Source organism: Anas acuta, chromosome 3, assembly GCF_963932015.1.
Source record: "Anas acuta chromosome 3, bAnaAcu1.1, whole genome shotgun sequence".
NCBI classification, from domain to species: domain Eukaryota; kingdom Metazoa; phylum Chordata; class Aves; order Anseriformes; family Anatidae; genus Anas; species Anas acuta.
This window is the reverse complement of record NC_088981.1, coordinates 67928228-67954951: the sequence shown is the minus strand read 5'-3', so window position 1 is coordinate 67954951 and position 26724 is coordinate 67928228. Positions and strand designations below refer to the sequence as shown.

The window sequence follows — 26724 nt, the reverse complement described above, 5'->3', positions numbered from 1 at the left end:
GACTTGACATTGATTTGGGTAAAATAGGCCTTGGTAAATATTTGGCAAGTAAAAGAATCTAATTAAAAAGTTGGAATGTTCTAGTAATAATTTTAATTAGTAAGCTTATTAATTCAACTAATTTATTTAATTAATTCATTAAGTATGCTATAGAAAACAAAGTAATCAATAAACATTCAAATCCTTGACTGATGTTCTCATCAAAGGAATGAGAGGACAGAGTACACTATAGTTAAACACAATTCAAATCCCAATGAAAATTTATCTGCCCTAAAAAGTTAATTAGAACCTTTGTGAAATTTCTAAATACATATGCTTGAGAATAACATCTGCATACTAGCAAACTATATGCTTTTAAAGAATTTGAACAGATATTCACTGAATCACAGAACAGCTGAGGTTGGAAGGGACCTCTGGAGGGCATCTGGTGCCCAGCCCCCTGCTAAAGCAGGGTCACCCACAGCTGCTTGCCCAGGACCATGTCCAGGTGTTTTTTGAAGATCACCAGGGATGTCTGGGCAACCTGCGTCACTCCTCAGTCACTGAGTAAAGAAGTGTTTCCTGATCATCAGTCATCGGAACTGAGCATCTGATTCCAAGCAAATTCAGCAGGTAAAAAGATGCTGCTGGCAAAATAAGATAATTAGAACAAACAGTATACGACAAGTGTAACTGAGGCACTTATTACAGAGAGCGAAAAGCGGACACATATTGTGTATTCCCTAATTTGCATCACTTCATATGATGCGATTAGTACGTTTCAGAAAAGTATCATGAAGACTACTTTTAACAGCTTCCTAGGCTAATATGGGCTTCCTAGTCCAAAGTCATTGGGTTTGCAATAATTATGTAGAAAAAAAATAACTCCTTAACCTCAAAGCAAATAAATTAATTTGCTATTCACTTTTTTTAACAAAAGCACATCTGAATTCAAAGTACTATTTTCATTATAAATGGAAGTTTAAACTCCCTTTATAAAGGGTGAAGGGCTTATTTCAATTACTAGTGATTGAGCTTATGCTTCAAAAGGCTTAATATTTTACTTCATCCAAAAGCATGTATTTTAGAAGAAAAAATACTCTAAGGGTAATAATGAATCAAACTGCTCACCATCAGATCTAGTTCTGTGGGATAGGAAGGTCAGAGCGCAACACCACCCTCTCATTGGTAAACCTATTTGTTTTTATAGTTCCAAGTTAAATGAAGGTTTTGAAATAGGACACTTGTAAAAGCAGTTTGTTTGTTTTTTACTTAGAAAAAATAAAACATCAAGCACAATCCACAACCAGGTTACCTAACCAGCAGTATCACTAACATCTGTGTCTTCCACTGACACTAGTCAGTTCAGGAGCTTCTTGAATCAGTGATTCATTCACAGTTTTATTCTGAACTTCAGCTTGCAGCTAGATCATTTTGGGTCATCATTATCAATGCCAGATATGTGCATCGTATGGCACAAATAAGTGCATTCAGACTTCAGCATAAATGTCTGTTTCTAGCAGGAGCTGTTGTTGCCCTTCTGTCAGTGAGACCCAGGAGCATGCCATTTAATATCTTGGCCAGCACTGTGTTCAACATCCCATTCTTTCTCCATTTTCACTATAGAATGTCAGACCTGCTTTTGGGGGATTGTTTCTAGCAGCTTCCTCAGAAATTGTTGTTTCCACCATCATTCAAAACTCACAGGAACACTTTCATTAACAATTGCAGGTGACTTTAGGTCACTTCTGGCTACAATATACATGTATAAGAAGACATTAGGGACAGAAAATATTACCTCCATGGAGGTCTATAACAAACACTGTCTTTACTTGGTGCAGATGATGTCCCCATACGAGAATACCAGTGAGGTATGTTGTGGTCATGCAGAGTGTAGTGATCCCATCTCTACTGTTGATCAATTCCACTGGCAGGTTTTTTAACCCACAGGATCACACATGGATCATAGCAGACTTGATAATGAGACATTTCCCAACTCTAATAGTATCACTACTGATACCCATACTGCTATTCTATAGCCCCTTTCTTCCAGGAAAATAAATTATAAAACTTCATCAGGCTGAATGCTGGTAGTTATTCCTGATGGGCAAGTTCTTGAGAAATAATGATCGTGTCACCTACGCTCACCCATTCAGTCCAGCTTGAATCAAAACCGAGTCAAAAGTTCAGCTGAAGGTGGTGGTGTTACTTGGCTCCACCACCTTCTTTGCTCAGATGTCCTCTGTCTTACAATGAACTGCTGCTATCTAATTACCACAGCATTCATCTACCAGGCTCTGCTTGGTGTATCCATATGCTTTGCTCAGTTAAAAAAAAAAAAAAAAAAAAAAAAAAGTTCTGCTTCTTCACCTTTCCCCCCCCCTTTTTTTTTTTTTTTGGTCTTATAACAGGAAGATTACAAGAACTTCTAATCTGGAAAGTGGAAGAGAGGAAAAGTAACATGGTCCAAGGGTATTGCATGCTGCATAGCCACAGGCAGAATCCCTAAAGCAAAGAAAGAGGAAGGCAAATGCCTGCAATGCTATATCCCTGGCAGTTTCCAGCATCTGGCAACATGCCTAGAAGAAGGTAAAACCCCAGTGGGGAAAAAAAAAAATTAAAAAATCCACATCTAAATAAAGAGTATGCAAAACAGGTTTTCTTCCCTTCCATTCTGTTCACAGAATCACAGAATAATCTAGGTTGGAAGAGACCTCCAAGATCACCCAGTCCAACCTCTGACCTAACACTAACAAGTCCTCCACTAAACCATATCACTAAGCTCTACATCTAAACATCTTTTAAAGACCTCCAAGGATGGTGCCTCAACCACTTCCCTGGACAGCCTATTCCAATGCCTAGCAACCCTTTTGGTAAAATTCTTCCTAATATCTAACCTAAACCTCCCCTGGCACAACTTTAGCCCATTCCCTCTCGTCCTGTCACCAAGCACGTGGGAGAATAGACCAATCACCACCTTGATACAACCTCCTTTAAGGTACCTGTAGAGAGCAATAAGGTCACCCCGAGCCTCCTTTTCTCCAGGCTGAACTAGCCCAGCTCCCTCAGCCACTCCTCGTAAGACTTATTCTCCAGACCCCTCACCAGCTTCGTTGCCCTTCTCTGGTCATGCTTGAGCACCTCGATGTCCTTGTAGCGAGGGGCCAAAAACTGAACACAGTACTTGAGGTGCGGCCTCACCAGAGCCAAGTACAGGGGGACGATCACCTCCTTAGCCCTGCTGGCCACACTGCTTCTTATGCAAGCCAGGATGCTGCTGGCCTTCTTGGCCACCTGAGCACACTGCTGGCTCATATTCAGCCGACTATCAACCATCAGTCCCAGGTCCTTCCCTGCCAGGCAGCTTTCCAACCACTCATCTCCCAGCCTGTAGCTCTGCTTGGGGTTATTGCGCCCCAGGTGCAGGACCCGGCACTTGGCCTTGTTAAACTTCATGCAGTTGACCTCAGCCCATCAGTCCAGCCTATTCAGATCCTCCTGCAGAGCCTTCCTCGAGCAGATCTACGCATGCACTTGGTATCGCCTGCAAACTTACTGAGGGTGCACTCAATCCCCTCATCCAGCTCATCAATAAAGATATTAAAGAAGACTGACCCCAGTACAGAGCCCTGGGGGACACCACTAGTGACCAGCCTCCAACTGGATTTGACTCCATTCACCATGACTCTTGGGCCCAGCTATCCAGCCAGTTTCTAACCCAACGAAGCGTGCGCCAGTCCAAGCCACGAGCAGCCAGTTTCTTGAGGAGAATGTTGTGGGAAACAGTGTCAAAAGCCTTGCTGAAGTCAAGGTAGACCACATCCACAGCCTTTCCCTCATCCACCAAGCACGTCACTTTGTTACAGAAGGAGATCAGGTTCATCAAGCAGGACCTGCCTTTCATAAACCCATGCTGACTGTGCCTGATCGCCTGGTGGCCCTGCAAGTGCCACGTGATGACTCTCAAGATAATCTGCTCCATGAGCTTCCGTGGTACTGAGGTCAAACTGACAGGCCTGTAGTTCCCCGTGTCTGCCCTCTGGCCCTTCTTGTAGATGGGCGTCATGTTTGCTAGCTGCTAGTTGACTGGAAACCTCCCCTGATAGCCAGGACTGCTGATAAATGACGGAAAGTGGCTAAGCCAGTTCTTCCACCAGTTCTCTCAGTACCCTCGGGTGGATACCATCCAGCCCCATCGACTTGCATACATCTAAGTGCTGTAGCAGGTCAACAACCATTTCCTCATGGATTATGAGGGCCACATTCTGCTCCCCATCCCCTTCCACCAGCTCAGGGTACTGGGTATCCAGAGACCCACTGGTCTTGATGGTAAAGACTGAGGCAAAGAAGGCGTTAAGCACCTCAGCCTTTTCCTCATCTCTTGTCACTAAGTTTCCCCCCGCATCCAGTAAAGGATGGAGATTCTCCTTAGTCCTCCTTTTTGTGTTGATGTATTTATAAAAACATTTTTTGTTATCTTTAACAGCAGTAGCCAGATTGAGCTCCAGATGAGCTTTGGCCTTTCTAATTTTGTCCCTGCACAGCCTTACAACATCCTTATAGTCCTCCCTAGTGGCCTGCCCTCTTTTCCAAAGGCCATAAAACCTCTTTTTTTTTTTTTTTTTTTTTTTCCTAAGCTTTAGGAAAGCTTAGGAAACTCTCTGTTCAGCCAGGCTGGTCTTCTCCCGCATCAGCTTGTCTTTGGGCACGTGGAGACAGACCACTCCTGAGCCATTAAAATTTCCTTCTTGAGGAGTGCCCAGCCTTCCTGGACTCCTCTGCCCTTCAGAACCACCTCCCAAGGGACTCTGCCAACCAGTGTCCTGAACAGCTCAAAGTCTGCCCTCCGAAAGTCCAAGACAGCAGTTTTACGGGTTCCCCTCCTGGCTTTGCCAAGAATAGAGAACCCCACCATTTCGTGGTCACTCTGCCCAACACAGCTCCTGACCACTACATCTCCCACAAGTCCTCCTCTGTTTGTGAACAGAAGGTCCAGCGGGGCACCTCCCCTAGTAGGCTCACTAACCAGCTGCATCAGGAAACTATCTTCCACACTCTCCAGAAACCTCCTAGACTGCTTTCTCTGAGTTTTATTGTATTTCCAGGACATGTCTGGGAAGTTGAAGTCCCCCACAAGTACAAGTGCTGGCGATTTCACAACTTCTGCCATCTGCCTGTAGAACTCCTCATCTGTCTCCTCTTCCTGGTTTGGCGGTCTGTAACAGACCCCCAACAGGATGCTTGCCTTGTTATCCTTCCCGCTGATCCTAACCAATAGGACTCAAGCTTAATATTCCCAGTCTTGAGTTCTACAACATCAAAACACTCTCTAATATAGAGAGCCATGCCACCACCCCTTCTGTGTTGCCTGTCCCTTCTGAAGAGCCTATAGCCAGTCAATGTAGCACTCCAATCATGGGAGTGGTCCCACCACATTTCAGTTCCTTAGCATTAAAGCAATATTTCATTCTGATCATGTCTCTGCCTTTGGTGCAATGCATTCATTTGAGGTAGAGAGAGCAGATTTGACAGAAGATCTCAACTGGGAACCACAGACTCCTTCTGTCTCCTAAAATTAACACTATCCAACCCCCAAAACTAAGCCCAAAGAAAAGAATTACCAGCCCAGGTGAAAAAGCTTTCAATGGAAATGTTTCTTGGCAGCCTACCACTCCTTGAGCAGCTCCTTTGCTTCCTATCCTTACCCTGGTGCTTTATGCTTTATCTCTCTTAAATCCCTAACCCTAACACATACACTAACCGTATGCACGTTACCAGCTTTATCCAAGACCTCCTGTCATAGCCTGTATGAAGAAAACATGAAGCAATTTTTTTTTTGCAGCCTCAAGCAGATCTAGCTGAGCCTCTTTACTGTCCCATTACAACTAATGCTCTAGGATTTGTCTCTCTCCTGACTCTATTGAAAGCTGTGGGCTAAACCTTAGCCAAAGATACCCAGTCATGGGCCAGACAAAACACTTCTTAGGAGATAAGTCCTTCTTAACACTCGACTTGTCCCAAACAGACCTGTTCAGCATTATTCTAAATGGAGCTCTAGAGTTTGTCATTCTGCTAACCTTAAAACTAATTCAACCTTAATGCTTACCCTAGACCTGCTCTGAGGCTTAGCTCAAAGATCCCCAGTCATGGGCCACCACCCTGAAAAATCTCTCAGGGGACAAGTCTTTCTCCCTTAGCAGTCACAGTCACACTGGAGTTCTAGGGCTAATCTTACTCCTTATCCCAACCCTAGGCATGGACTGGCCTCTGTCAAAGAGCCGCAGTCATGTCAAATGAATAAGCAGTCTGGCAACAAAGATTTGGCATATTCAACCAACCTTTGGTAGCCCCTTCCCACTGTTCCACTCACACTACAGCTCTGAGATTTGCTGCACTTTTAACCCAATTCTAGACATGGGCTGAAACCCTCAGACTCCCTCATCTATGGACTAGGTGAGAAAACCCTCAAGGGAGAATTCATTTGGCAGTCTACCCTTCCTTCAGCAGCCCCTGCAGCCCCACTAACACTGGGGGTAATGCATCCTCCCTAACTCTAACCTGCCCCTCAAGCTCAGCCTTAGGCATGGGATAGCCCTAGGTCTTGTTTGAGTATTAAACAATGAACTCCAGACATAAGTTTCAAAATACTTCTCAGGGAATATATCTTATTTATTAGGGAACACGTCTTTCTAGAGGCTATCCCTGCCTTGAGCAGCCCCATAGCAGCTTCACTCATACTGGACCTCTAGGCTTTGTCTCTCCTACCTTTCATATTATGGCCCAAGTCCTTCTGGAGAGGGACCCCTTGGCATGGGTCAGACAAAAATGTCCTAAGGAAACAAATCTTTCTGCAACCTTCACCTTCTTTGAATTGCCCCTGTGCCACCTCCCTTCAATTCTAGCACTTGTCTTTCCCCTAATTCTACCACTTGTTTTTGCATTGGAGGAACCACATCCAAAGATTGTCCAAACCACATCTGAGGTGAAAAATTTGTTACTGGAGAATTTTTTTGGCAGCATAACCTCCCTTTGGGCAGCCCCTTTGCAAACCCATTCAATAGCAATTCTAAGCTCATAATTAAGGACTCAGCGTGCCATCTCCATTTGAGATGTGGCTAAGATCTTCATCACCAAGACAAACACCAAGCCACCTTGAATAGCCTTCTTAGAAGTTTCACCAGAACCTTCAATGTCCTTTGGTTTGCTGTACTGAAGATTAGAACAGAAAATGATATGGAAGTTCAGATAATGGCACCCAATATCATTTAGGCTCATCAGAGTACAACTTCCACTTTTTTTCTCTACTCCACCTAGACTGAACCAGCATAGGACCAAAGTCAGAACCATCTCCACATCTCATATCTGAAGTAGTTGAATGTGCTCTAATAACTAGCTGTGGCTGGGATAAGGTGGCATTATTTCAGTTTTTCATTCAAATCACAGGATTGGAGGTAAAATAAAGCTAAAGGAAGAGGTACGTGACACACTCTGAATTTTGTGAATGCCCAGCTAAAGGAGAAAATCCAGAGGGCTAAGTCAGAAGTAAGGTATAGCCACGTATAGATCTTGTGACTACTACAAGAAGAATGGGGAGGAGGAAAGGGGAGAAAAGATCATTGAGAACTACATGGCAAGCTCATTCGAAATGGGTGAAGACATAACAGGAAAAAATATCAGGGAATCAGTCATGTGAAACTGATTTTCAAAAACACTAAAGATGTTGAAATGGACAGCATGATCCTATCCCAGATTATCACTTCTCATTTGTCATAAATCCTTGCAACTGGGATTTACACTCTCGTGTTAGGGTAAATCCCATGAGAACACTAAATCCCAGAACTGGGAAGGTTTGTTGTGGTTCCTGTGGTTCTTGTCCTGAAGTCTCCATTACAAAAGAAATGATGGTGATAAACAGGTTAGCTGGCCCTCCAGGGGATTAACTGTATTGTATTAATTGTATCATTCATAGAAAGCTGTAGACAGAAAGTCAAGAACTCTGAAGTAAAGACTTGGCAATATTAATATAGCTTTCCTGGCATCAATTCAGGAAGACGCACTCTGATACCATCTTTAATTACATGGCCACATCCACTGCTTCCTACAGTGTGAATATGAGTGCTGCTCAATGAACAGTTATCCTGCTTTTTGTTTTGTCATTGCATAGATAGAGTTTTTCTACTGTACATTTAGTCTTTGCTCTCAATACAAGTTATAAAATTACATGAATGGCCAATTTCCTAGAAGCCTCTATTATAGTGCTCATGATTATAATTTCTGAATGCTTTACAAACATTCATAAAATTCTTTTGTGGCACTTTTGTTTGTAAACTATTTTACAGTGGAGAAACAACACAGAAAAGGTACTAGGGAATAGGAGATTATCATAAATATTCTCTACTAAATTTGGACATCCAGCTTGAAAAGCCTAAGGCCTACCTTTCAGGGCATTTAGCATTGCACTGTATGTAGTAGTTTATTCAGAGAACAATGTCTGTTAACTTCAGGAATTGTTTCACATAAGACAAGGAGAGATGTGGAAAGTGAAACAGAGATGGAGAGATCCTCTGGGGTCTTATTTAATTCATTTCAACATATGACCATCCTGTGATCGCTGCCCTTACTCAGCACATGGAAACCTGAACAGGCTTGCATGTGCCACTGTTCCCTGCTGTTATCTGAGCAGGACAAACAGTGCAGCTGAGTCAGCTTTTAATCCATTCCAGGTTTGCAGTCTGTTGTGGGTAAACATCAGCACTGAAGCTGGGACACAAGTCTACTAAGGGTACACCCAGCGTGTTCTCTCTGTGCTGAGAAAGCTCCAAGCACTTGCTGGGCTTTCCCAGGATATCAAAAACATCTAGAGAGCGTCAAATTCTAATAACTCTGCTTGGTTGCAACATATAAAGGGCAATTTTGTTTTCAAAGGCTTGGTCAGTTTGCACCATAGTTTTCTTAGGTAGCATGTAAGGCCTTAATGTAGAGTAGAGTAAATTCAGTTAGAAGGGACCTTCAAAGACCATTGAGTCTAACTGCCTGACCACTTCAGGGCTAACCAAAGTGGGCCATCAACCACCTCTCTAGGAGGTGCCCATTGCAGTGTTTGTCCATCCTCATGGTAGAGAAATTTTCCCTAACACCCAGCCTGACCCTCCTGTGGTGCAACTTTGTGCCGTTCCCTCATGTCCTATCATCGGTGACCAGGAAGCAGAGGCCGGCACCTCCCTCCCCACTTCCCCTGCTCAAGGAGTTGCAGAGAGCAACAAGGTCACCTCTGGGCCTCCTCTTCTCCAGAGCAGAAAACCCAAGTGCCCTCACCTCTCCTCACAGGACATGCCTTCACGCCTTGTTACCAGCTTTGTTGCCATCCTCTGGATGCTTTCAAGGACCACAACATCCTTTTTGAATTGTGGACCCCAGAACTGCACACAATGCGCAAGGTGAGGCTGCACCAGCACTAAATATAACAGGAGCATCACCTCTCTTGACAGGCTGGCTGTGCTGTGTTTAATGCACCCCTCAGTGCTGTTTGCCCTCTGGCTGCCAGAGCACGCTGCTGTCACCAGCACCCCCAGTCCCTTTCTGCTGGGCTGCTCCCCAGGCACTCCTCTCCCAGCCTGTGCCTGTGTCTGGCACAACTCCAACCCAGGTGCAGAACCTGCACTGACCCCGCATTTTCCTTTGCTGAACTTCATGCCATTGCTCACTGCCCAGTACTTCAGCTTATATAGATCCCTCTGCAAAGCCTCTCATCCCTCCAGGGTGTCAACAGCACTTCCCAGTTTCATATCGTCAGCAGTATAGCTGTCTCCAAAATGAAATCTCAAGCCCTTCTTCCAAATTACATGCATGAAAGATTTCTCATACTGTTCTGAGCCATGTTTTTTACTTTCAGGGATGAAATACTTTCCTGGTATTAGCCCCAGAAAATTTACATCCAATCAGGTAAAGCCTGGGAAACTTGCAAGCAACTAAACAAGCCCTTCTGATAGAAAACATTAAGCTGTCTTAATTATAAGCCTAATGAAGTAATACCATTTCCCCAACAGTTGATATTTTAAGAAATTAGCAAACATTTCTGCAAAGATCAGAGCCTTCCCAGATATAACACAGCTAAGAAGCAGATGTGCTTTACAAGTGATGAACTGCATGTGTAAAGTGGAGCATGGCAGAGGGGCACTGGCTGCTTCAATCTTCCCTTTATAATCTACAGTGAACCCAGTGATGGACATTGAAAAAACAGAAAAGTATATAGTCTAACTATATACTAACTATACTAACTATATACCCATGATGATTAAAACTTGCAAAAGATTCCTTTCATAAGTGTGCTTAAAAATGTAAACTTTCACAGTCATGGCACAAGAATCTACACACTGAAAGATCCAGAATTATTCTAAGGCTTGCAGACCAGCTGTGCAGAGGCTGGAAAATATCAGGCTGTTTCAGCTTCTTTGGACATAAAGCTCTTCTTCCTTTCTACTTTCTACAGGCTTGTCTGGGATTGTTTTTAATACCATGGACTCCTCACTGTTATTTATTTTCAGATACTGAAGAATGCATGGTACAAGGACAAAATTTAAGAGAAAGGAATATAAAACAATATAAGACAATGCAGGATGGACAGGGGAAATGGGATATTAAGAGTTCTAAGCAGAGAGGACTGTAATATATCATCAAGGAGATGGGAGAAAAGAGAAAGTCAGAGCTAACAGACAATGATGAAGAGAAGTTAAAGACATGACAAAACTAAAGACTTCATTTCATGCCCAGGGACTATAACCTGCTGCTGCCTGAGCTACTGTACCTGTTAATGAAATGCTGGTTTCCAGCTTCTGCTTTTGCAAGGCACACATTTTTGGCAATGATTTCAGTCCTATTTGGGGATACAGTTTCACAGAGAAACTCTCACTATAAGCAGTGCTCTCTAGAGATATTTTCCCTTTCCCTTTCTTCATCATTCTACTTGCACTAGTACTTGCCAAGAGAATACTTTACCATGCATTTTCATCATATATTTATTGACTAGAGGTCACTGTTAAATGTACTGGTTTAATCCATACTTCCCAAAGTACTGTCATAAACAAGATAGTCAGAATAAGACTTAAAGAAATGTGTTGGTAACAACAGCCTTCTACAATCTGTATAAGAAAATCAATTACAATCTTACCATGCTGCAGAAAGTATCTAACTTAGACAATATTGAAATAAAAACACATTTAAAATGTACCTATACATTGACACAGCTCTGTTCTGATTACTTATTTGCCAGCATAAGAATAGTTTCTTATTTATCAGAAACTAGTGAAACTCCAAGTGAAACTAGAAATTCTGGTTTTCAGAGTTGATTACATAAGGTAGCGCATTTAATCTTACACAACCACGATGCACTTGCTTCATACGTAAAGATCTGAGTGACGTATTGCTTAGGTCCTCGTTGCTGAATAACTTATCAAAAGTTAAATGAAGACCATCTGCGTGCACTGTATTGGACTGGGATGTCCTGTGTCTTTTCACAGTGACAGCAGGTGGAGTAAGTTGTTTTTTCTTTCCACATAGGAAAACACAGAACATATGAATAGTTCTGAAAAACTAAAGGATCATTTCCATGTTATACAAGTATCAGAGTTCTATCAAAACCAACAGCACATAATTATTTTATGTTACACAAGTATGTAGAAGTCTGCATGTATATGACTGTCTGTAGAGCAATGCAGTATAAGTCCCACTGCTTTCCACATTTTGAGATCGATGCTGTGATTTCTCTTTAATGAGTGCAATTAGAAACACATACTTTTGGAAAGTAACATATCCCATTTTCCTCTGAGCTTTTGGATAACATTTTGCTAATGTTCTTGTTAACAGATTATAGCTGATAGGTTGGCATTTTTCCATAAATACTAAATTTATGGTAGACTTGAGAGAGTTTCACTGGTGAGAGGTGGCAGAATGAATGAGTTGATAACTGAAGAGATACAGAAGGGGAAAAAAAAAAAAATGAAATAAAATAAAATGAAGTTATACTTCTCTACTTCTGTATATATTTTCAAAACAAAATATTATAGCTTATGTTCTTATGTGGTAAATACATGTACACTCAAATTGAATAATTTTCATATTTAAAGTTGTTTCTTATTTCTGTTTTCAAATGAAGTTTCTATCAAAGTACATAAATGTTTATTTTTAACTTCGTTGAGAAAGTATTAAGTTATCTGGAAACAAGGTACAACTAAACAATACCCTATAATTCCTTCAGTTTAATTTGATACAAAATTAAAATGATTTTTTTTTTTCCTTAGGGGCAAAAATAAAGGTTAACAAATAAAATGAGAAACATTGCTGCTTCTTTCTTCAGAAGGGAGCCATTTCCCCCTTTTCTCTTCCCATGTTGTTTTGGGCACTAAGATGTGAGCACTAAGGCATACACATGGATGAGTGATACGCTCATCCATGATCCAGAGCATCTTTAGTTAAAACGATGCAATTTGAACCTCATTCTGTAACATACCATAATCACTATTTTGCTGGAACACACACCATGCATAGATGCTTACTCAACATAATTTGGATAGTGTAACATGGTTACAACCCAGGCAATCCTTTTGGAACTGAAAGTACATGAGCTACCATCAAAAGTGGGCAGAAATTTTGCTACTATTTATTTTTAGTGAGATAGGAAATTGCAAGTTATGGACACAAAAAAGTTTTATACTTCAAGATTCAAGGACCAGATTCACCACAGTTACGTTGTATAGTACCTTTCCAAAAAATAAAAAATAAAAATAAAAAATAAAAATTGTTTTAATTACCTGCTGAAAACCTGACTGTAACATTGAACAATAGCTTACCTTATATGAGCCCATTGACCACAACATAGCCCTATTAAACACGTGAAACACCCACCTACCCAGACAGATTGATCTCATGTATGCCTGAGACCCGAAAGGGTCCCCAGGTTACACTAACAAATGACTGGCGAGCCCAGCTGAAGAAGCTGCAGGAGAATATTATTTGTTCGTGTGAGAGAAGGGCAGCAGATGTGTATTAAAGAAGGAACCTGGGCCCCTGAAATCTGTTGTGGTCTAAGAAATATCTTTGTTTTGTGTTACTCCACTGTTTTTGTTGGAAATAATAAGCTATGCCCTAAAGAAAAGGCCTGTCAGAGCATTAGGGACTTTTACAGTAAGACACTGCGTGGGATTGTTTGGAAAAGGTAATGTTCAACAGTGAGTGTGGTAAAATCCACCACAGAGATTGGCATTTCCTCTTACAGTACAGAACAAATTTATTGTATTGTAAACATAAATAAAAAGATTAGTCAGGCATTAATATACAAGAGTCCATGACACATTGGGTTTACACCTTTTCAGTAAGTACTGCAATAGGGCATAACTGCATTTCCATGTGATTCTGTTAAAAGAGATTATGCATAGTACTATGTTGATTTTTCACTTCTTGATAATAACAGTTGATTGTGCTGAAAACGCATTGTTGAATTTGCCCTGAGACTGACGTAGGGAGCAAACCAAAACAGCCTGGAGCATGGTACTCATGCCTCACATGGGGGAGCCCACAGGAAAGGCAGATTCTTTCTCAGGGTAGCAAAAAAGGGAGGGATACAGAATATATTTCAAAGTCTGTGGATCAGGCATGTGCTCCAGGTTTCCCTGCATTTCCATAGTTGATGGACCCCAGCAACCCTGCCAAAGGCTCTGTGGTGAACCCTATTAGTTAGTTATATACCTACAGGCGTTCTTCTGGCTGGGGCATGCAGCTTTGCACAGCAGCTTCTCTCCCCAGCCCTTGGCATGCCTCACCAGGGCCAGTGTGCTCAGGTGAATGACACACTCAGGTGACCTCCCCCAAATGCAGGCTGACCAGGGAGGGGAGAGGTCATGCATCTGCTCTGCCCCACATCCAAGTCCATTCAAATTTCTGAAGTGAATACCACCACACTCACACCCTTCATGATAATAGTGCTGCCCCTTTTTCCCCAAGGTTTCCACTGGGAAAGGTGCCACCTGGGGAAAGACGCAGCTGCATTAAAAACAAACGTGGTGGCTCTGAGACAGAGCCTTCAAGACAACAAACCATCACATCTTTGGGTCGATGATGGCTGGGAAGCGACTGGGATTTCTCCTGTAGGGATAGTATCGCAAGGCCATAGCTCACCCAATTCTAGCTTCATTGTACAATAGGAACAAAAGATAATAAAATAGCAATCAAATCACAGCCTGATAGAATGAATTTGAGTTAATCTCCGTAAATAAATCTCATCCAGAGATGATTCACTATTGAGTAATTCATTTCAACAGTTCCACACATTCTTCAGAATATTGTTCATCCGCATCTAATCTTCTCTGAAGTGCTTTTATATGTGAAAATAAATTGGAGATGGAAGTGATATATTACTTTTTTTTTGCTGTGTTTTAATTATGTAAATCACTGGTATTTCTTCAATTTAAGTGGCTAAAGTCAATTAGTGTATCAGTTTGTTCCCAATAGTGGTTTTGTACCTGGGTAAAGACTTCATTGCATTTAAAACTTGTTTGAAAATACTTGTCTTCTAGTAAATGAAAGGCTATCATCAGTTTTAATGGGAAGTGCTTTGGGCCTTTTGTTGTGAAATATATCCATACAATTACCCTAATAAAAATAAAAATAAAAATAAAAATAAAAATAAAAATAAAAATAATAATAATAATAATAATAATAATAATAATAAATAAAATAAAATGTGTTCCTCAGGCCCTATTTCGGCTGCACAGAGTTCTCAAGAGTATTGTAATATCTTGCATCAATGTTAGTATCTTTACACATTTGTTAACATACACCTGAACAAAAGTACTGATCTACTGTTAAAATGTACTGTAAAAGTAACAAGAGCTCTACTATTCATAACATCTGGTGAACAAAACTGAAACCTTGAGGTAGCCTTAACGTTAACATGGTACAAAGAGCACTTCTAACATCAATTGATTTAACATTAAGGGAAACTCAGAAGTACAAGATTTTTTTCAGTCATATGTTCACTTAAACCATTACAGCTTCCAAAAGCACTGAATTGATTTTCTTGAGAAAATCATTCCTGAAAAATTATTTTCTTCTCTTACAATGGAATTCACTTCTGCTCAGAAGTAATAACAGAAGCCCTCAGGAACAAAAAGCCCCACATGGCTGTACAGGATGTTTAAAATCTTTCCACTTCTTTTTGGGCAGAGCTCTCTTGGCACAGGCACATACTTCCTCAGCCTATTGCCGGAAGCAGACTTGTCTGAGCAGACTTGTGCCCTCTCTCAGGTCACTTTTCACTGGAGAACGACCTCCACTGTCTCACTCAGTCTCCAGAGGTAATCAGAAAAAGATTGTGCTGTCTGGAACCCTAAGATGACCACAAGCCAAGGGAAAGAAAATCACCGAATGCTTTCGGTTAGAAGGGACTTTAAAGATCATCTGTTTCCTAGTCATCCTGGTCACCTTCCACTAGACCAAGTTGCTCAAAGTCCCATCCAACCAGACCTTGATTACATTGAGGGAGGGGGCATCCACAACGTCTCTGAACAACCTGTTCCAGCATCTAACTTCACAGTAAAGAATTTCTTCCTTACATCTAACCTAAATATATTCTCTTTTACTTTAAAAACATTACCCTAGAGTACTGTCTCTTTCACATGGTCACAAATGTCTTAACAAAGCAGTCTCCCAGATTTTAGGGTAACCTTTTCAGTATGACAGATGGGAAGGGTGACACACTAAAGACACTTCTGACTTCTAGAAGTAAGGCTAGCCCATTTGTGAAAATCTATGTGCATTATCATCACAAGACCCACACATACAGCTTATTTTGTAAGAGATCACAGCACCGTGTCAGAGAGGTAGAAAATCTAACTGATTCATCTGTGTTAGAGACTGAGAATACATACACACTTCTAAACTCTTGTAAATCTGTTGGAGTTTGGGAAAAGTATAAAATAACAGGAATATAGTCAAGGCTCTCTTTTTTGGAGTAAGGGTAAAGGAGGCTGCTAGGGAAGTTAGGGATGACTTCCTCCTCCCTCAGCACTAGTCCGTGAATGCACCTGCTGCTTTCCCATTTGGAGGTTCAACCAGTAGCAAAGTTGAGCACATATCCCAGACACATACACACACAAGGGGCATGGACATATGCAGAGGACACAGACATGGCCAGCCACACAGGTGGCCACAGACAAGGTGCTGCCTTCAACAGCCTCCTGGACCCCAGGTTTTCACCTTAACAACTGCAAAGTCTCAGTTTGCCCCCAGTTTCTATATAGCCCATCAATTGGTGTGACTTACTAGGTTTGTTTCTGTTTGAGTTGTAGTTAATATGAATTGGTCATTTTTTTATGTTGTTGTTGTCTCTCTCCATTTCCTTGTCATCCCAATTTGGCAAGGTGCTCAGTCAAATAATCTTACGGAAAAAAAAAAAAAAAAAAAAAAAAAAAAAAAAGCATTCCCGCATGCTATATACCCTTATCAATCATTGCTGCTGACGAGATTTGTCATCACCACCTCCTTTATCAGGTGTGAGTCAGACTTGTATCTGTGTGTTCTTTATGGCTCCTTTGATCAGATACCCTTAGAGGAGCAGAGACACTTCTGCATACCTTCAGAGAGGCTTCCACTAACTCAAATGACCAGTAGTTTCAAAACGAAGAATGAGTTTTGTGAGTTCTCATCAGTTCTGAAACTCGGTATATACTAATTACCAGATGTAAGATTCAGATTTTTTTTCCTCTTCTTGTGTGGTCCATTTTGAAAAGGTGTGCCACAAAATTGTTTGTGTTACAAATAAAGAAAAAAATATATTTATTTTTCAGGATACTAGCAATATATCTGCTTTAATGAGAGAAAGATAAGGCAAAATGCTTATGAACTTTATTGCAGATAAACCTACAACATAAGAGATTATAGAGTAATCTGTGAAGAAATAATGAAAATATCAACTAGCGCAATCCCATCTGAAACCATCCCTTATTTAATTCACTGCTCTCTTTTTCCAGTTTTTATTAAGATTAGCATACCAGCATGGATAAATGGAATGTATTTTTATCTAGTTTAAGTGATAAATAAAAGCTATTGGTTCATGATCAATATTTTGTATGATCTTCTGAAAAATTATTTCCAGATAAATTCTAAGCATGTTTGGAGACTGAAAATTGCAAAGATATCAATTTCCATTCTAATTTCTCATTTCTTTTATGGCTTTCCTAATGCAGTTTTGAGGTGCAAACCTGAATGACATCGTTAGCTTCTTAACTAAGGATTTTAATCACTTATTTTTTGAGTTCTAATGCAATAAGTGCCTTCAAATATGTTCCATATAATGCTATTTGGAAAACACTGAATACTATTTTATCTCTTACATGTAGCAGTAAATATGTGATAATATTTTGTCTTTTTAAAATATGACCTAAAACATTATATTATTTCTTTGCTATTTTTATTTTGCTTGCATGACTTGGAATCATAGAATAAATCCTTGAATGAATCACAGAATGGTTTGGGTTGGAAGGGACCTTGAAGATCATCTAGTTCCCCCCCCACCATGGACAGGGATGCCACCCATGAGACTTGAAAAGGAACAAAATATTTTATTATGGGAAAATATATGAAACATAAGCAATCATATCTTTTACTAATCTGTTTTAAATAAAATTGAGAGGTAAATTGTGTATTGTCTAACTTAGGCTATGGGAAGGCTGTATCTTTATTATAACATTTGCAAGAAACACCACTGCTAAAGGATTTTGTTAGAAGATACTATCTATAAGATAATAACAGGATACATTCTTACTTCTGCACCTTCAGTAGGATGTGAAATAAATTTGTCAGTAAATTGCTCACAGTTAAATAACACATTTGCAACCCAGGTTGACTTGGGCATTATGACAGATGGAAACAGGAAAGCATGGCCTGTAAAGAAATAGGTGGGTGAATCTCACAGGGACTGTGACAACACTGCTATTTCTTTTTGTGCCTAAATAATTTAATTTTGAGTGTGGCTTGGTGTTTTTTGATCTATTTTTTTTTTCAGTCACTCCTGACTGAACAATCAACAATTGGAAGAAAAAATAAAAAAATAAAATAATAAAATAAAATAAAATAAAAAATATAAAATATAAAATAAAAAATAAAAAAGCCAAACCCTTGTTTAGGAATCTAAAACTTTCTGCAGAGATGAGGAGGGGTTTTTGTTTGGTTGATTGGTTTTGGGGTTTTGCTTCTTTTCTTTTCTTTTTTTTTTCTTTTTTCTATAGCTTACTCTTTGTCTCCAAACAGAAATAAAGAATTGTGCAGCGTCAACACCTATGCTTTTGCTAAATAGACTTGACAATAGCTCTGTAATTAGACATGGCAGTGATGTACCCTCTAACATTGCTTATACAACAGTTCCAATCTCTGGTGAAGTACAAAGGGAACAGATCACAGAAAGTGGATAGGCCTGTGCACTTTTCATAAAATCCTTTCTGAAACAGAGTAACTGGGCTAGAAGGGCCATTGGTTTGACCTCGTAGGGTATTTTGTATGTTTTGTGACTTAATCTTTTCATTACAGTTATGGTACTACACACACAAGAAAAAGCCTCAAAGTCTTCTATACCCAGCTGTGCATTTCACTTGCTACAGAATAATTCTTCACAGAGATACCTGACCTAGTTTGTTTAAATCCAGCACAACTTTAGGACTTCTTAGCCTGGCTGAGCTGCTGGTTACTATTCTTCTCCTCTAAACCTGTTCAGAGATGACTGAGCTCTGCACGGGTCTGCATTGTGCTATGCAGAGAACTGTTAAAGACAGCTATTGCAGAAATAGTAACTATTGTACAATACCTGGCCAATGTTTTCGCCAACATCACTCACAAACAACTAATCTAGGTTAACACACACAATCCTTACTTCTATTGAGTCTGAAGAAAAATCATGAGACAGGACCGTTAAGGTATTCTGACCAGAATGTTGTCTTTGTTTTTCAATGATGTGCCGTAAAGGCCATTTTGGTTTCATGATGCCATTTAAAAAAAGAAAAAAAAATCTAACTGCCCATGTTTTCAGTCTTTAAAGATATTGTTTCTGGTTGTGACATCATTCATTGTCAAATATTTCACAACGTGGTAATGGAAACTACTGCATAGTAATTACCATATATAACTTACACACTGATTCCATGTAAAGTAGAGAAAGGAAAGAATTTCTTCATTATTCAGAGTTTGAATAAGTAATGTTATATATCTAGAAAACCACATTGCCAGGTGACCTAAACTAGACAAGTTTGCATAAATTGCTCATCTGTGATGCCAGAATTCCTTTCATGTTTCTGAGCAGTGATACACATTTTCTGGATTATACATGGACGTGTAAATACTGCTGGCACTTGATAAAGCCTGACATTTTACATAGTTCTGTAACCCATCTCCTTCACTTTATCACTGTATATTTAAGAAATGAGCAGAGCTGAAGAAAATGTTTGGGATTTGCTTGAAGATAGCATGACAACGTTGAGACAAGACTAATGAAGTTAATTAAGTAAATTTAGGGTCTTGTTTTAGCATTCAATAATTTAAATTCAAGAAAGGCATTCACAAACACTCATGGCAATTCAAAAGTCTGGCTAGGTACTTCAGATGCCATAAACAGAGGGTGAAAAAATGTGATCAAACGCATGATCTGGCTTTGCAGTACACACCCTGTATCACCCAGCTATTTTACATGGTCTTAAAAGTATCAGGCTTATAAACTGTCCGTATGTGTGCATACACAAAAGTTCATGCATTAAGTATATTCAGGTACATACATAAAGTATATAAAAAATCATCCATCTCTTTCAGTTATAAGTTCATATACTGCCTTTTCAGTGATTTACGATAAATATATATATTGGCAATAAATAATCCCTTTCTACCAAAATTGGTTAAAAATAGCTTTCATATGTAACGCAACAGGTTCCAGGAACATGAGAAATATAAACCAGCCATGCTAGCTAATGAACAGATATTACAAACCCATTTCATTACAAGGATTACTGCTGGTTCTGGTGGTGTCCTCAAGAGTTTGTACTGTAATACAGAAAGGAATTACGAGAGTGGGAGAGCGCTGAAACCACAGAGGATCACATTCAGATTTCTGAGGTATTCAGAAGAATTTAAGGTTTCACCTTTGAAAGAGCTGCTAGCCATTGTGGCTCTAAATACCACTTTGCAAAATGACCCACATGAACAAAAGGAACCCCATAAGCCTGAATGTTCAGACAGTCTGAAACAGGTTGGCACAGTGAACAATTTCTTACTCGTGTAGAGTGACTCAGATTCAGTCAATACATGAAATAGTTAAAACTGAGTCAGGCCACAGAAAGGAATGAACTATGGAGACTGACAACAATAATCTGCAAATCACTTCTGCTTTCAAAGAGTTGTATAGAAAGCTCATTATGGAATTGACTGGTGAGGTTTTGTTGATTAGGGCTTGGTTTCCAGCAGCTGGGAAACACCTACCCCAGAAATCTCTCTGAAATAAAGAATGTTTCTGAAACTAGTAAATGTTACAAGTAATTGCAGTGCTCTTGTTTGTCCTAATCAGCTAGGAGTTTGTGTGGAATTACTTCCCTCAATACAGCAGTAGTGTCAATAATGTTGGGAGGAGCATATGAAATGAACTTGACCATCGATGAACAGCCAACAGGTCCATCAGGATGGTAGATGAGAGCCCCCTCTACGTACACTCTACATTTCCTCTAGAAAATAATTCATGTCACTCCAACAGTTTTGTTTTCTTTTTTAATCATTATTTTTGCTTCATTAAAATTTACTGTCCAGCTGGGCCATATTTGTTGTCCATAACAATTTGCACTATGTCGCTTTCTTGTTTAGTTAAAACAAGTGGCAATAATAAAGTAAGGGCAGCTGAATGTGTTACTATGGTTCCTGTTTATAGCACAGAATAGCAGGCACAGAGCAAGCACAGAGAATGTAAGGTCACACTCCTTGCCGAGGAAATATATATATTCTTATTTTGGTGTTAGTCAGATTGTTCTTTCTGATCATGCTCTGCTAAAAATGCAAGACAAATCATATGACTGTGTCTCCAGCTGCATTTTTCACTTCCCTTGTGCTAAACTCTATGTGCCTAGACCCAAGGAAAAAGAAAAAGCATTCCCATTCCCATCATTGGATGCACCAGATGTGACCTCACTCAAACTTGCTTAAAAATGAAAAATAAGTTTGTATTATTATTTTGCCTGCTATCTATGATATAAAAAGAAGAAAAGAGCTAAGCATTCTTATAGATGCTAATTTATCATCAGCAAAGCCTGAATCTGCCTTTTTTTTCAGACCATGTAAGGAGTACTGCAGGTGTTAGAAAAAAAAATCAGTAATGAGAGGAAAGCAACACAGTAAGGAAATCTCATTTTTATCACTTCTGCTTGAATGTTCTGATAGCCAAGAATACATGAAAATTCTCTTTGTTATAAGCACTATCAAACTTTTTTTTTTTTTAAAGGCTGAAGATACTGTATTTCCTTTCTTCCCTTTCAGTTATTAATCTATCTTACCAGCACTACCTCAGTTATACTATATGGAGTCCAAGAAACCTCCAGGAAGGAAAGCTTATTTAAAAGAGGACAAGACAGCAAAGTTCCTCACTTTTCTGTCTTATTTTATTTCATTTTCCTTCTTACCAAGGAAAATTTCAAAAAAAAAGCCTTTCTCCCTTAAAAAAAAAAAAAAACAAAAAAACAAAAAAACAAAAAACAAAAAAAAAAAAAAAAACAAAAAACAAAAAAAAACAGACACTTCAGCAAAGAGACAAAACAGTCTGCTGTGGCACTTGCAGGGAATAAATAATCATCCAGCATTATCTCAAGCCAGGATGGACAACACAAAACCCAACAGAATTACCAATCCTTAACTGGCTCTACAACACAGACCACATGTTGATTAGAAAGGGCTACATATATATTGTTGTTAATAGTCTTTATGGCTACAGGCAAAACTGAAATGATTAGCAAACAAAATTCAACAGTTCTGCATGCAGCTTTCAGGCCTATATTGGCTAAACTTCCATAGTGACCCTGTCTTCTCTAAGATATTACATAATTTATAGAATATTTCATGTCCTTATATCCCTTTATTTAAGTGAATTTATGGGGTTACCATGCAGGCATTGAGAATCAATGTTGTTTTTTTTTTTTTGAAAGTTTATTTACAACCATGCTGAAATCAGCTGTTAAAGAATATGGCCAGTTTGTTTTATTTCCAAGTCTTACTAAGACTCGTGTGATGAATTGAAGATTGGAAACATTATAATATTGCTTTTTAAAGAACCTTTTAAGCCAGTTTCAGATGCTAAAGGCCTTTTAAGGACTTCCCCTTCTTGAGCTCTAGGTGTGATGAAGACAAACCACTAAATGAATGCTTGTTATTGTCTGTCAATGAGTGTCTTTGCTTAGCTTTCTTACAGATATTAGTTTACAAATTCAAGGCTCAAAAACAGAAAGAAAAAAAAAAATCATTACTTTCACAAATTCCTATACGTGCATGAGACAGTGATCCAGGCATTTGCATAATCATGAAATCCGCTTCCTGGAACAGGTTTGCCAGTTTGTCTTGATGTAGTAAGTTCAAAATACTTTCTAGAAATAAGCTAAAACATCCATTCTCTCTGCAGACATACAGAAGCTAGATGGTGCTAGAGAATGTACATTTATATGTGACATGGATTACAAGTCTTCCATTGTTTATCAGTTCTGTGCTGGAAACATGAAGAACTGGTAAAAAGATGGAAGGATACAATAAAAACTTTTCCAATTTCTACAGATACGTATGTTATGGCCGTAAGCAATTGTCCAACACCAAATGAGAAAGCTAATTAAAATCAAAATGGAAAGATGAAAGAAGTTAAATTTAAATTTCAGGCAGAGAATGTGATTAAAACATTGACTTTTAATTAAAGAGAAAATATAATAACTTTTTCAAGTTCCTCCTTTTACTTTAGGGAAAGCAAGTGTTATCTCTTTAAAACACCATCACTACTGCTGCTTTCATTGTTTCAGTAGGATAATAAAGGTGTGAAATACATAGCGTGGGTGAAATGGAAGTCTTGGAGGAAATTATAGCAAGAAATATTCCAACCAGATACAAGAGGAAAAATCATCACCATCAGATTGAAAAGCTTGACTGTAAATAGCCCTAAGCAGACTGGTCAAACTTTATTTTTGCCTTGAGTTGGGGCAACTGGTTCAAATGTCCTTCTGAGGCCTTTTCCAACCTGAGTTCTTTTATGACTGTAGAAAAGTGTCTCTGTGTGATCTGACAATAAGCAGATTTGTACTTTTTTTCATTGAATGTCACCAAGGCCAATGGACTTAGAAGGAAATTTGAGAAAAAATGACATATTTATCCAGAAATGTTTTGGTATCAAATTAAGTTTAAATTATTAAATCAAATGTCAAACATTTTGGAGGAATGACTTCATCTTAGAGCTTTAATAGCTCTCTATGTCCACTGTTCTACAAATCTGGTGAAAATAAAAAGAACTTAAACAAAACTTTTGCCAAAAATAAAAAAATAGTCATGATTAATAGAGGAAGAAATTAATTAAAAAAAAAAAAAAAAGAGTATAAAGAAATAAATTTCATTCTATTACAAGAAAAAAAAAACTGTTATGTTGAAATGCACTTTATCAAAGTTAACTACACAACTGATGCTGAATATATACAATGATACGAGGAAGCTTAAGAGCTGAGACTTGATTTTGTAACTGAGAAAAATTACTTGCAAAGTATTAATAGCAAGCAGCAATCTTAGAAGACTTGTAATAAGACTACTTCTTGAAAGAGAGCAAAGGCTAAGATGAGTTGAATTAGAGTCTACCACCTCTTGTGTTCAGAAAATGTTTTCCCTGCAGATTAATTTCTGCAATTGGAAGAATTCTTTTGAACATAACCATTGAAAATGTTGTTTGCCTTAACACAGAAATAGCAACAGCTGGTCAGATTCTGGAAATTAAAGTCTTCAGGTTAGAGAGGAATCTCATAGTTGCCCTATGTTACACATCTTACAGCTGATAAAATCCTCATAACCATATCCGAGCCGGTGTTCTTAGCCCTGGGCAGTATGGTGGGCAGATCAGATTGGAGATGTTTCAGGTCCAGATGAGATTTAACTGCAAAGTTGCAATATCATTCCTTTAAAATCAAAATGAATTCAGAGACTAACACCATTTCTGCTGTCTCTTTCCACACTGATAATTTTTGCCAAGACACACTTCAGGCACAGCAGTCAGTGTTATTTCAGCAGAAGATGTTACCTATGATTGAAGCACACAAAAGTAACTCTGCATCCTGGCCTGACACAGACCTTAATCATCCTCACTAGGGATACGAGTAACTGATTCCATGTGATGTCTGCTCCAGTTCTGAATGGCAAACAAGATCAGACATGTTTTGAAGGGGCAGAAGAACATGACCTGCATAGTTAAACTCTGTGAAACTAAGAAATTCAGCCTGTTCCTTTGCTATATCCACACCTTTGTCTTTTGCAGTACTTTAGTTAAATTTTTACTGAGTAGTGATTTGCTTACAGAGGAGAAAAAAATATAAATAGAAAAAAAAAAAAACACAATAAATCTTATCTGTTAGAGACTCGCCCATCATCTGTAACAAGATTTGAAAGTGTAAAGGTAGCTTCCTGGACTCTAATTGACAACTCCACAACTGGTTAGGCTAAAGGCTATTTGGGGTGGGAGTGATACCTTCTTACAATCTGGAAAGCATCTGACTCACAATAATTGTTAGATGAACAACAATAATGAACCATCACGGTGATAACCAGCCTGATATTGCCAGGTACTTTTTCAGCAGATCATGGGGGTATGTCAGAGATGGAAATGATTTAAACCACTACAGAACCCTCAACACTCTGCCTTTCATAACTGATTTTCTTTCACCTTTTCCTCACATACACTGACTAGCAGTATTGCTGGTAGCACCACTGGAGGTGCACTGTTGCAGGTTACTACTTACTGGGAAGCAATGCCACAACTGCCTGCTTCAAACCCACTTAGCCCAACAGAAAAAGAACCATGGCACGCATTTCATGGCTACTCACGGCTCAGCTTCGATGCTCTGGTCAGCAGCTATGTAGTTGGCAGGGATGTAGCCCTGGAGCTTGCGGCCTGGAGGGACTGACCCTGGTGGCAGGAGGAGCCTAGCATACCACCAGCCCTCGTGGGATGCATCCAGCACTTCAAGCTTTTCCCCAGCTTGAAAGCTCAAGTCCTCCTCTGTACGAGCCTCATAGCTGAAGAGTGCCACAAAGTTGCAAATGTTCACCAGATGCTGGCCAGGCAGCGGAGGTAAGGGCTTGCTTTTTTTCTCACTCTCTTTGGCTTCCTCATTTCTCTGGTTGTCAGTGAATATCACAGCATGGTTGGGAAAAGTTTGGCCAATTTTGTCTTCCTTTTCATGTTCCTTCACTGAGAATAAGCAAGGGATATAGGGCTTCAAACAGGTGCAGTACTTCTGACAGATGTTTCCCATCCTGTTTCCTTGTGCCTTGCTCTGCTTCGTCTCTTCTTTCGCTTTTTTCAGTTGCAATGTCAGACCAACTTTTGCCCCATCAGTATTTCAGAGCTTTGCAGGATTTCTTTCCTTCTTCCTCCTTTGACACAAAATCAAACAGCTCTTGGCACAGCTGGAAGCTCTTCTCTGAGCCCCACTGAGAGTTCATTCCAGGCAGCTCCTGATTCAGGAGTAAAAACTGAGTATCCAAGCGCGAGAGCAGATGTGGAGGGAATTTTTCACTTCCTCATCGGAACAGGAAAGCAGCACACAAACTGCCTCTGGGATAAACTCTTGGGACAACAGGAGAAAGTGAATCCTCCTCCCCAATAGCAAAAACATAAAAATAAAATAATTCAGAAAACCTAATCCAGAGCAGGGTTAGTATTCTCAGTTCTTATAGCTCACGGTGGGGTTTTCTCATCTCAAACTGTCATATGATCAGCAGTGAACTTCGGTAAAATGTATCTTGGCAATGATTAACCGAGCTGACCTGCCTGTTTCCTCAGCCTCCGACGTAAACAGCTTGATTATTTCTTTTTATTTCCTGGTCTGCATTGGTTTCTGTTCATAAGGGAAGCCTCTGTCTGCTCAAGGCCAGCAGGCCAGAGGACGCCCTCCCCTGGAGCACACCTGCTGCTTCTGCACACTTACACACCCACCTTTCTTTTTTTTTTTTTTTTTCCCTTCTTATAAGAAAGGAAAAAGAAGAAATAATAATAATAATAATAATAATAATAATAATAATAATAATAAAACTTCAATCCTTATTCTGCATTTTAAGGAAATAAAGTCACTAAGTCGCTAGCCAAGGAATTGCTCTAGGTTGTTGGTTAATTATAACAACAAAGTATAAAATTAATGGCTTTTTTTTTTTTTTTTCTTCAGCCAGAGAGCAAGTCAGTGGAAACTAATCTAGCCAGTATGTTCCCTTTTCCAAAGCTCCCATAAACTAGCATGCAGACAGAGCATAGGAGTCTGGCTACTGTTGTGGCAAAGCAGCCTGGGGAGCTGTCTGCCACATCCCAGCAGTGAAGCCCCAGCTTTATAACAGCTGGAAATCACCAGCCTCAGTGACACGTAATGCTGAGCAGGAGCAGGAAGCCCAGGAGATAGCCAAGCTGTACCACACAGTGGCATTTCAGTAACAGACAAGCTGTTACAGATAAGA

General features: G+C 39.6%; 1 protein-coding gene across 1 annotated transcript in view; it reads right to left on the bottom strand.

The window, feature by feature from the left end:
• Nucleotides 1-26002, bottom strand: part of FRK (fyn related Src family tyrosine kinase) — a 58256-nt gene extending 32254 nt beyond the window's left edge. Inside the window, exon 1 of the mRNA XM_068677664.1 lies at nt 25102-26002. Within this exon, the coding sequence (XP_068533765.1) occupies nt 25102-25532 (431 nt within the window). The 5' untranslated portion in view covers nt 25533-26002. The remainder of the gene's footprint in view (nt 1-25101) is intronic.
• Between the last annotated feature and the right edge of the window lie 722 nt (nt 26003-26724).